This window comes from Trichinella spiralis (assembly GCF_000181795.1).
Source record: "Trichinella spiralis strain ISS 195 chromosome Unknown Scfld9, whole genome shotgun sequence".
NCBI lineage: Eukaryota > Metazoa > Nematoda > Enoplea > Trichinellida > Trichinellidae > Trichinella > Trichinella spiralis.
The window spans coordinates 2,387,033-2,398,666 of NW_003526948.1; the positions used below are offsets into that span (position 1 = coordinate 2,387,033).

Below are 11,634 nucleotides of genomic sequence, written 5' to 3' on the forward strand. Positions count from 1 at the left end.
TTTTCGCCCATCATCGCATGAAACGCATGTCATTCGCCGCACATCGTTCGCCTACAATCATTTGAAATGAATTTCTAGAGCAACTAATAGTAGCCTCAGGAAAATTTACATAAAGTTCATTTCTATTGATTAGCAAGTATGAAACGTATTCCTCATTTCGTTGAACAAATATTATGCAAGTCACGCATAAGCTCAAAAGCAAACAAATTGAAATTGCACTCAAATTTGCATTCAAACTAGACAACGCCCATGTTTGATAAGATAACATTCTTCTATATCTAATAATACACCTTACTCAGTAGTTGAAGCAGAAATAGATCGAGCAAACATCACTGTCGATGCTTCTGTTAGTCAACAAAGTCAATTTAACTCTTGCACTGCTAATATGAAGTTAATTTTCAAACGGCCCAATTTGCATAAAAGACAGACACTGCACACGTAGCGTTAAACACCGGCTTACGTAAGTTGGATATGCTACTCTAATATGAATTAGAACATAATGTCAACAAAAAATAAACAATAATTGAGCACACTGGTTGCGCTCTATGCCAAGCACAATTAACTATATAAAAATTTTGGTTTATCTAATGCTTCATGGTGTAAAATTTTGAAAAAAAGTATAAAGTGATAATAAAATTGAATTGAAAACGATTTCTGTATGAAAACGGTATTTTTCTGTCCTGCATAATAGATAACTCTATACGCTTAATGATATTCGACCTGCTAAGTTGAGAATGAAATTGAATGCCATAAGCAAGTGTAAATTGAAAATTTTATCGTCTTCTCCAATTAAATCTAGACGATTACCTAAAATAGAAAATTGAAATATGGATTTGTTCAAAACCTTCAATGTTCAATTATATGTAATTGAGAATATTATGCTTTAAAAGTACTTCAAGTTTTACGCATCTTCAAATTAAAAAGTGCTTAAATACTTAAATATACATGCATTCATAGCAAAACATCAGGAAAATAAGTTTCAGTATAAAATTTTCACCTGAACGTAGCATCTTGCACTTGCACCTTGGTTACGCTGCGCCACCGTTTATCGAACAGCACCGTAATAAAGTAATAGCTATGCATTCCTCTCTTTGTGTATTACTTAGTAACCTTCTTATCATTAATTTGGCAATTTAAATAATGCATCTTACTGTATCTTCAATTATTAATTATCTTTCCGTGATTTTATTTTTGAAGTGTAATTTAACTTCATATTATAAAAGATGTTTTTACTCTTTCTCTTTCCATCTGCTTTATTTCCCTTTTATGCTTTGTATTATGTGCTCATGTAAGATAAAAATGTCTGCTAGAAATACGTCATTTATGTAAAATAAGACTTGTATTTATTTCACAGACAACATTTAAGCTGTGCTGCAGTCAAGCCGGCTATCATCAGTAAGATTAATACTTGCAGATTTTCATATACACTTAATTTATTGCTTTTTGACTCATGCCTGATTTTCAGATATACTGTAATGTCCTGTTATGTGTTTTGTCTTGTGTGCTTGTTTGTGCACAACGATACTTCCGATAATTTTCTGCAATGCTTCATATTCCCGCTTCATCCTAACAACAATGTGAACCTACTTTGCGGAACACTTTTTCCAGTATCAGTCACAAATGCACTTTCCTTCCGCTGCTTTACTGTTTTGTATCTCTTTTCTTAAACTCTGACTACTTTATAATTAGCAAAATCAAATGTCCCTCGTCCGATCGATTGTCAGTGTGATGCGGTTTTATTTGTCGTCATCATACACAAATTTCATTCTCCCATGTTGCATTATCTGTACTAAGACGGGTTCCATTCTTGCCACTTGCCTGTACGGTTTCAATATAAAACCTTTCCCACTCTTCAATGGCTTACGTCAACACCACACACCGTTTTTAATCTTCCTGTCGATGCTGCCAACGTGCTAGATTAATTTGGCATCAACAATCAATTAAGCAGTCAAGAACATAAGAATATGTAAGTGAACAAATGCTTTAATGATTATTGTTATGATTCTCATTAGTGTGATTTGACAACTCTGAACGAGCAGTGAAACCAAACATAAAATGCACAGTGTGAAATAATGCGCTTCCAGATTGAAAAGCATTATAATATGTACACACATTTTTGGGGTTGCTTTAGAAAAAGTGTCATATATTGCAAAAAAATAACGAAACCCTACAAATTAAATTACAATGTTCACTGACATAAATAAGTTAATGAATTTTATTTTTATACATGCTTTCTTGTTGTGGTTAGTTTCCTTGCTGCTGCCAAATACAGTCATTTAGTCCGCTTCGCCACTTTGATTCATTAGCCACGCACTTGCCTTTTTCTTATTATTACTCACTGCTAATATTGATTGTTTCATCTTTGTTATTATTATAAGATGAAACAAATCGTTGAAACTTGTCTATCAGCAAAATAATAATAATAATAATAATAATAATGAAAATATTATGACATTGATCAATTTATGGCTGACAAATTATTGAAATGACAAATAATAAAGTGAAAATGAGAAATTAATAAAATGGGGGAAAATTTTGAATGAAAATGAAACAAGATTGTAGTTGTGGAAAGTGAGTGAAAGAGTATAGAAAGTTGAATGCGAGTGAGTTTTTATTTATTATGTTAAACTGGCGCAATCTACTTAGTCAGCAGAGCCAAATAAATTTTAAATTTAACAGAGATATTTTTTTAAAAGTGAAAACTGAAAGAAAGCAAACACATGTACGTGAGTGCATACGTTTAGTGAAAAACAATTGCTGCTTTCAGTTATTCGTATTATATCATTATTATTATATTATTATTATTATAGAAGATTGATCCAAAGTTCTGATCTGAGAAAGAAAGGAAAGGAAATGAAATGAAGGAAGACAAAATAGTAGAAGAATAAACAGTGATCAAAATTTGTTAAAAAGAATATATCGATTTATTTAAAAATTACTTTGAAAAAAGAACTAATATATTCAAAAAAATTCCAAGAACTCACGTGAAATAATTTGAAATTTGGTAAAATGTTAATAAAACATACATGTGATCATGTAACATACAAACAACAAATATAGATGTAAATGAATAAACAAGTAAATAAATGTTTTAAAAGACTCGATTACCGATGTAAAGTATTTGAAAGATAAATTTTTTTAATATTAAAAAATAGGTAAATTGATACAGAAAATGCGCATCTAAAGTAAATGCAAACAGTATTATGCAGGACGTTGATCATATCATAAGCATTATTATATTGCTTACTTTTTCTCCATGTGCAATTGAATGTGTTTGTAAGAAATGGTAGTTCGTTGAAGATTTCTGCGAATAGTTCCAGTGATACCTATATTAGTGTGATGCATAACTTTGATATCTGAAAACATGCAAATTTAACATAAAAACTAGCAATAGCAATGATTACAAGTTATACTTCATTTTCATCTCCTGTATATGAAGTATTCAGTTTCATATTATGTGAATTGTGAAAGTGAAAATGGTGAACGCAAATATGTACTATACTTCTTTTGTTTGTTTTAAGCACCTTTAAAAATCAAAAGTAATGTACTACTAATAATATTTAAAAGTGAATAGTGATAGCAGAAAATCTAAAAAGTTTACATTTATTATGTTTGTCAAGTTATGCGAATAGCATATATCACAAAAGTATCAGCATACATTCTCAGACATCACTTACCTTTTAAAAATACATGACTTTCAACAGTGGAATTATATTTCCCACATTCCACTCTTTTGTTGCATTTGCTTCCAAATCATGACAATGCTGAAAGTGAATAACATTATTGTGGTCATCTCAACATGAAAACAAATATAGGTACACGTTTGTGTAAAGCATCTGATTTAATTATCTGAAAGGGAACAATAATAATACTAATACAGATTCTGATTAGCGTTCTTTCACCATAATTGAAAGTCAACCAAATAGTATTCATAGAAAAGTAAAGGCAACATAATGTAAAATATAATTCAAAGATGGTATTGAAGAGCGGAATTACAGTTGAACACGTACCTGTAGCCGTTGCACAGTATTAAATAACTGAATATAATAAAAATGCTCTAAAGTGGTGTTTGATAATAAGTAAATTATGCAAATAGAAAACTACTTTGCCTCTGGTAGAACAGCCTAATTTTACATCACTAATAGCGTAGTAGCGTGCGTATGGTGAAGAATTTTATTAAATTATTAAATGACGAATGTAATTTACTTTTTATTTAAATGCATAATATAACAAAAAATTTCATTATGATGCAGATTTCTTTCACTGAAATAATATGAAAACCTGAAGCACTAAATATTTCTAACATAATCTGTAAACACTTCTAAATTAAATAAATTTAGCTGCGTGAAAGTGTGATGTGATGCAGTACATTGTATTAGATGTTTTTCTTACAATCAATGTGCGAAGTATAATGAGCAGTTTTTATCAAAAATCAACTTATAAAGTATAATATCAGTTAAATACATTTGTTGAATAAAACTAATAACATATTTCAGGAAAAGTTAACATAGAAATTATGTTCAGCTTCAAACCATTTATGGGTACGAAAATTACTAAAAAATACCATAATAATAAATATAATTAGAAGAAATGACAAATAAACTATTGATACAAACAGCACAATTACAAAAACAAATACAATTTGCAAAAATCATCAACAAGAAAGAATACACGAAAATTTCAAATTCTATACATGCTAGTGATAAAGAAATGCAGGAAGTAAATGAAAGGTGAAATATCGCCTTTGACAAAATGAAATGCGACATACAGAAAAATTGCTAAATCGTTTCACTTTCATGTTATGATTACAGCATAAATACCATTTGAATACTTTGGAAAATATAAATAGCATTATACATTTGTTTTTGAAAAGTGACTAATAGAGTTGTCAAAGAAAGTGAGCTCAATTACTTCAAATATAATGGATTGAACAATACGGAAAAAAATATGGAAATATTGAAAAATATGAATAATCATTTCCAAATCAAAATGTAAAATGCTTCATTTACTAAATTTCATTCACATTGGGTATGTATCAACAAAGTTACGGTTGCGTAAATACTCTATCAATCAGGATAGACAAACTGCCAACTTTGAAAGCAATTTATTCCACACTTATCGAATTGTGCTCAATCAGAATTTGCAGAACTCTCTAATCTATCGATATAAAACCATACCCAAAAAAAAGATTTCAAAATTGTGAAAAATCATTTTTCACCCAAAACGCGAAAACAGCAAAGTCTATAGCCCACGAAATGTCGAAATTTTCATAAAACCTATTTTTCTCCAAAAATAGTATGAGAATGTAGGGAAAAATTAGAAAACAACAATGAGCTTGATCCCAGGTTCCCTGTTTGCGTATTTCTCGAGATATTGTAAAAGAACTGAAACTAAAATAAAATTTTATTAGTGATGAAAGGAAAAGAAATAAAATATAAAAGTTGAACACGTCTTAGTAGAAAATGATTTTGTTAAAATTTATCAAGAAATCCACAATATTTTCAGCAAAAACAGGTTCTTGTTTAAATAACATTTGTTCCTGAATTTTGTTTGCATATTACAGAATCCAAAAAGTGTGAAATTTTTGTTAACACTATTTCCTTGACTGAATACGCTACAAAAATAAGAAATAGTCAAAATAATAATATGTAAAAGCAATTTTAATCTAACGTGGGTTTGCTTTTATCTGTAAATATCACAATCGCAAACGAGTTATTTCATCAAATTTCTCGAACAAATCATCGATTGCATGTTATTGAAAATGTATATACCCGTAGTTTACGTAATATTGTAGTTCGTAATCAAGCATGCAATAAATATAACGTTCGAATTTAGTGGAAACATGCTTTTAGTGTTTTTGAATTTATAAGTTAATATGTGAGCGATTTCGAAACAATTCTGTGCACGGAGATATTGTTTCATCCTCAGTTGTTAGTCTAATTATGTTCATTCCATTTCGAACTAATTATAATCAAAACGAGAATAAATCAAAACAGCCGCAGATTTGGTATCAAAGAGAAGCTAATGTAATAATAAGAATCATGAACAGCATGGTAATCCATGAAATGATTACTTTTCAAACAAAGCAAATATTTGCTAAGCATACGTTAAGACAATCAAGTGTTAATCCACGCCTAAGTAAAATAGCGTTAGAAATTCGTTTCATCTGATAATAATAAACAGATAAATTATTAAAAAGTTTGATACTGAGTGATTAAATCAAAGTTTAGCTAGTTGTGAAACAACTTGCGACAATTAATCGAAATGGGCTGAAAATGACGGAAAATTGGTTTGCTGAAAATAAAAATATATTGCACAAGGATGCGTATTTTGACAGTTTATAGCAGTAGAATCGCCAGAATGGTTCATTAGCTGAATCTCACAAACTCCAGTTCAGTTTAAGGAAAGTTAACGATGGGCAACTGTCCTGTCTATTAAGATAGGCAACGTGCCAATTTTAAAGGCAATTTTTCCACAAGAATCAGATTGTGTCCAATCAGACTTTGCAATAACTCTCTAATCAATCCATATATAACCATACCAAAAAAATGATTTTAAAATTGTGAAAAATCATTTTTCACCCAAAACGCGAAAACAGCAAAGTCAATAGCCCACGAAATTTCGAAATTTTCATAAAGCCTATTTTTCTCCAAAAATAGTATGAAAATGTAGGAAAAAATTAGAAAGCAACAGTGAGCATTGTCCCAGGTTCCCTGATTTCGTATTTCTCGAGATATTGTAAAAGAGCTGAAACTAAAATATAATTTTAATAGTGATGAAAGAAAAAGAAATAAAATATAAAAGTTGAAAAAGTCTTAGTAGAAAATGATTTTGTTAAAGTTTATCAAGAAATCAGCAACATTTTGAGCAAAAACAGGTTCTTGTTTAAATAACATTTGTTCCTGAATTTTGTTTGCATATTACAGCATCCAAAAAGTTTCAAATTTTTGTTAGCGCTATTTCCTTGACTGAATACGCTACGGAAATAAGAATTACTCAAAATAATAATATGTAAATGCAATTTCAATCCAGTGTGGGGTTGTTTATATTTGTAAATACGACAATCGCTAAGTAAATATTAATCAATTTTCTGAAAAAATCATCGATTACATGTTATTGAAAATTTATATGCCCATAGTTTACGTAAAATTGTAGTTCGTAATCAACCATGCAATAAATAACACGTTCGAATTTACTGGAAGCATGCTTTTAGTGTTTTTGAACTTATAAGTTAATATATGAGTGGTTTCGAAAGAATTCCGTACACGGAGATATTGTTTCATCCTCAGTTGTTAGTCTAATTATGTTAACTCCATTTCGAACAAATTATTATCAAAACAAATACTATATTTAAGGCTTATTTTATCATGTGGAATTCAAGGAGTGTTGAAAATGAGAATAAATCAGAATCGCCGCAGCTTTGGTATGAATGAGTAGCTAATGTAATGATAAGAATCATGAGCGCCATTGTAATCCATGAAATGATTACTTTTCAAACAAAGCAAATATTTGCTAGGGATACATTAAGACAATTACGTGTTAATCGACGATGAAGAGCATTAACCTTATAAATTCCATTCAGTTGATGATTATAAAATCATAAATTAATAGAAAGTTTGTATATTGAACGAATAATTCCCATTTCAGCTAGATTTGAAACAACTTTTGACAACTTAATTGAAATGGACTGAAAATGACGGAAAGTTAGATTGCTGAAAACTAATATATATTGCCCAACGATGCGTATTTTGACAGATTATAGCACTTGAATGCCAAGAATTGTTCATTAGCTGAATCTCACAAACTCTGGTTCAGTTTAAAAAGAGTGTCTGATGGGCAACTTTCCAGTGTATTAAGATAGGCAATGTGCCAAATTTGAATGCAATTTATTCCACAAGTACGGGATTCTGCTCAATCAGACTTTGCAAGACTCTCTAATCCACTGATATGTAATTATAACCATCAAAAGATTTCAAAATTGTGAAAAAACATTTTTCATTCAAAACGCAAAAGCAACACAGTCTATGTAGCCCACGAAATTTCGAAATTTTCCAAAATCCTATTTTTCTCCAAAAACTGTGCGAGAACGTAGGAGAAAATTAGGAAACAACAATGAGCTTGGTTCCACGTTGATGGATTGCGTATTTCTCGAGATGTGGTAGAAAAACTGAGATTAAAATATGATTTTAATGGTGAAATGAAAAAAAATAAAATGTAAAAGTTGAAAAGATATTAGTAGAAAACGATTTTGTCAAAGTTTATCAAGAAATCCACATTATTTTGAGCAAAAACAGGTTCTTGTTTAAATAACATTTGTTCCTGAATTTTGTTTACATATTTACATGTGTACATCATCTAAAAAGTTTCACTTTTTTGTTAACAGTATATCCTTGATTGAACACACTACACAAATAAGAATTAGTCCAAATACTAATATGTAAATGCAATTTTAATCCAACGTGTGGTTGCTTTTATCTGTAAATATCACAATCGCTAACGAGTTATTTCATCGAATTTCTTGAGAAGTCAACGATTTACGATAACTGCATTTACAGTTCATTTTCATTAGCGGGATTCAGGGAGTGTTGTAAGGGAAAAATACACTCATTGAACCATAAGTTTCATATCACTGAAAAGTTAGCTGAATAATGAAAATGATGTGCAGCACAGTAATGAGTCATATGATTGTTTATTAGCAAATAACAGATATGGAAAACATACGATAGTACAACCAGGTATTGATCAATGAGAAAGCGAAACAACGTTGAATATTGATATCAATGGTGCATTACAAAGTTATGAATTAATATAGAGTTAAAATATCAGATGTTCTATGTCCATTTCCTGCCGATTTGAAGCAACTTCCATCAAAGTAAAATTTCTTTAAAATGATAGAAAATTCGATCACTGAAATGCAAGAAATATTGTGCGAAGCATCAAATTTTGAAAGATTCCTTCACTTAAATACCAAAGCTGTTCCATTTGCAGAATCACCCGCAGCCGGTTGCATTTGACGAAAGTTTCAGATTTGCGAATTCTCTGTGTATTAACAAGGGCAATGTGCCAAATTTAGAAACTACTTATTACATATATTGGGCTCGAGGCTGTTTTCCATGCAATGTCGCAAAACAGTTTAGTCTATCCATATGTATCAACTATGGAAAGAAAATGCAAATATTGCCGAACAGCTTTTTTCTGCCCCAAAACAGAGAAGCCTATTTTGTCCATGAAATTTTGATTTCTTTACGAAAATCTTTCAAACAACTGATATAAGTAAATCAAAGGAAATGCAGTATCTATTACTGCATTTTTCACACAATTTCTAGTAGTGTAGTTTTTGAGATTTTGCTGTAAATGAGTTACCAAATTTGAATGTTAATGGTAAGGACAAAAAATGTATGCGTTTGATAGTCACGCATAGAAGTGGCTTTGATTAAAATTTACTTCGACGCAACAAATCGTTTCCGCAATAAGGATGCTCTTTGTAATAACAGAATAAGATAGAATTTGTACTTGATTTTCATTTGTTTAATACAGGCTGCATGTACTTCAGACGTTTTATTTGAGCTACTGCAATCAGTGATAACAATTTAGAAATAGCGTACAATGAAATTTGTGATTTTCAGATTAAACGTTTATTGTAACATAATATTTCTTTCATAAATCCCTTTTTCTAAAATGAGATTTGAACTAAGTTCCTACGTATCGCAAGGAGATGTTCATTATTGTAGATAGATGATTATACAATGGTTATTATACATGCAGTCTTGAGATGAAGGTTAGTCAGCGAAACTGAGATCCATTAATTTGCAACTAAAATAGCCTGTAGTGATACATACAAAAAACGTTAGTACAATAGTAAAGATGACTTACCGCTTAATTATCAGTGATATTGGAGAGGTGAGTTTATCGAATTTCTTGACTGATGATCTTCACATAGATTACTATGAAGATGACATTTTGAAAAGTAGGTCAAGCTTATGGAAATGGAATAATATGATCTTGCCTTTAGTAATGTAAATTCATTTTTCTAAGTAATAGCGCAATGGTATATAAACATTATTGTAGACTTTACTAACTGCTAAAAGTTATTACGATTTCAATGAAATTCAGCAAAGTATTGTATACAAAATGTTGAACAATTCCCAATGATATGCTATTCACGACAATTTCATGATGTTCGTTTATCTAAATACTTTTCTATTTCTGTTGTGTTATTATGATTCAAATGATCGTTCATATATAAATGTTTATGGATTTCTTGGTGATTTTCTTTCAAGTTGAATTGCCGCCTTTTGTTGAACTCCACTTGCTCACCTGAATATCAGTGGCAGCTGAACGCTGAATATGCTGTTGAAATGAAATATTGCAAGGTTATTTTTTCGAAAATTATTAGAAGGAATTCGATGGCTAGTTTTCATTACGTTCAGCAAACATAGTTTCCGCATCCTCTAATGTAAAATCACGTCAATAAGCATTTACAATATCAACTATTATATCAGTACTCACATCTACATTCAAATGAATTGCCCAAATATAGCAAATTAAGTGAAGTATTGAATTTAGTTTTGAATGTAACGACAGGTGATCATATTTAATCACTCTTACTCTCAGTTTCCTTAACATGAAAATTTTCAAACGTAGCCTTGACGTTTGTGTTCATTGATTTGATAGCTTAGCACTAGCCTGATTTTTCAATTTCTGTTGAAAGCCGCATGTAATTTGCTATTCTTGAGCATTTCAATGGCAGTCGCTCTCAGTCACACCTGTGATCAGACGGTAGACCTAGGTTTGGTACCGTCTTTAGGCAGACAGTCAGCGTGACATGAGTAACACAAATGATAATAGAAGTAATCTTTTTGCGGCCTTTCAGCTTATTCAACGATTACAAACATCACCGTCTCGTTGATGCAGCTGCATCTTATCAGTACAGAATTTGTCAGTACCTCACACAGTGGATCTGACAAACATGATAGAATTTTAGAAAATGTTTTGTCCCTTGCGTTTTGTTTGTAACCGATGAGCTGATGTCCCACTCCATACCACTCCACATATTAGCTCACGGACGCGCTATTTTTCAGGTCCCTGATGACTACCACTGGAATGACTGGAACTAGCACGCAAGAAAATTCATATTCTGCTACAAATACGTATCACTTGATTGACCAGGAGTACTTGGGCGTCACCACTACACATTGTTGTGATCACATAAGTTAGCACTTCGCACTCCTGGAAGAGCATCCGCGTCTCGACTACGTCAACAAGCCTGATAGTTATCTGAACGACTTCGTCTAAGAATTCAGCAGTTGGAAAATATTTTCTGAAATTCATATAATCTGTGATAACCAACGAATCCTGGTAGCTAATGAAGAGGACATACGGTGGAAGTCAATTTCAGCTCCTTTCCGCCTTTATGAGTACGTGAGGTGTCAATCAGTTTATGGAACGAATCACAAATGATACACGTGTAAACTTGTATAAGTATACACAACTGTACGATTTTCAAGAAGTAGCTAACTATGCCTACTTTATAATATGCGAATTAAATCATCCAATGTCCCATTGGCTGTCACTATGATGCTTTCTATTCGCCCTCAACAACTGGAAATTTCATTCTCTCATTGGCTGTAACTA

General features: G+C 31.1%; 3 protein-coding genes across 3 annotated transcripts; 1 reads left to right on the forward strand and 2 right to left on the reverse strand.

The window, feature by feature from the left end:
- Positions 1-391: 391 nt before the first annotated feature.
- On the reverse strand, positions 392-1,565 carry Tsp_05253 (hypothetical protein). The gene is made up of 4 exons (XM_003371540.1): positions 1,472-1,565; positions 704-807; positions 519-562; positions 392-479 (listed from the first exon to the last, which is right to left on the reverse strand). The coding sequence occupies exons 1-4, from the start codon at positions 1,563-1,565 to the stop codon at positions 392-394; spliced, it is 330 nt and encodes a 109-aa protein (XP_003371588.1).
- A 1,766-nt stretch (positions 1,566-3,331) lies between these two features.
- Positions 3,332-5,809, reverse strand: Tsp_05252 (hypothetical protein). The gene is made up of 7 exons (XM_003371541.1): positions 5,772-5,809; positions 5,513-5,614; positions 5,277-5,384; positions 4,508-4,553; positions 4,011-4,037; positions 3,691-3,764; positions 3,332-3,356 (listed from the first exon to the last, which is right to left on the reverse strand). The coding sequence occupies exons 1-7, from the start codon at positions 5,807-5,809 to the stop codon at positions 3,332-3,334; spliced, it is 420 nt and encodes a 139-aa protein (XP_003371589.1).
- Positions 5,810-9,864: 4,055 nt separating this feature from the next.
- On the forward strand, positions 9,865-10,598 carry Tsp_05251 (hypothetical protein). Its single transcript, XM_003371542.1, has 4 exons — positions 9,865-9,967; positions 10,114-10,178; positions 10,281-10,373; positions 10,503-10,598. The coding sequence occupies exons 1-4, from the start codon at positions 9,865-9,867 to the stop codon at positions 10,596-10,598; spliced, it is 357 nt and encodes a 118-aa protein (XP_003371590.1).
- The last annotated feature ends 1,036 nt before the right edge of the window (positions 10,599-11,634 follow it).

Bases quoted from the DNA above. Each gene is read 5' to 3' on its own strand.
- Tsp_05253 (XM_003371540.1), bottom strand. From the start codon at position 1,565: ATGAAGCGGGAATATGAAGCATTGCAGAAAATTATCGGAAGTATCGTT. The intron at 563-703 runs GTATAGAGTTAT...ATTTTTATATAG, and splicing joins CAGGTCGAATATCATTAAGC to TTAATTGTGCTTGGCATAGA. The intron at 480-518 runs GTTTATTTTTTG...AATTCATATTAG, and splicing joins AACCAGTGTGCTCAATTATT to AGTAGCATATCCAACTTACG.
- Tsp_05252 (XM_003371541.1), bottom strand. From the start codon at position 5,809: ATGCTTGATTACGAACTACAATATTACGTAAACTACGG. The intron at 3,765-4,010 runs GTACGTGTTCAA...ATTCACTTTCAG, and splicing joins ATACTGTGCAACGGCTACAG to CATTGTCATGATTTGGAAGC. The intron at 3,357-3,690 runs GTATTTTTAAAA...GCATGTTTTCAG, and splicing joins ATTCCACTGTTGAAAGTCAT to ATATCAAAGTTATGCATCAC.
- Tsp_05251 (XM_003371542.1), top strand. From the start codon at position 9,865: ATGACTTACCGCTTAATTATCAGTGATATTGGAGAGGTGAGTTTATCG. The intron at 10,179-10,280 runs GTTCGTTTATCT...TTTTCTTTCAAG, and splicing joins ATTCACGACAATTTCATGAT to TTGAATTGCCGCCTTTTGTT. The intron at 10,374-10,502 runs GTTATTTTTTCG...CTATTATATCAG, and splicing joins TTGAAATGAAATATTGCAAG to TACTCACATCTACATTCAAA.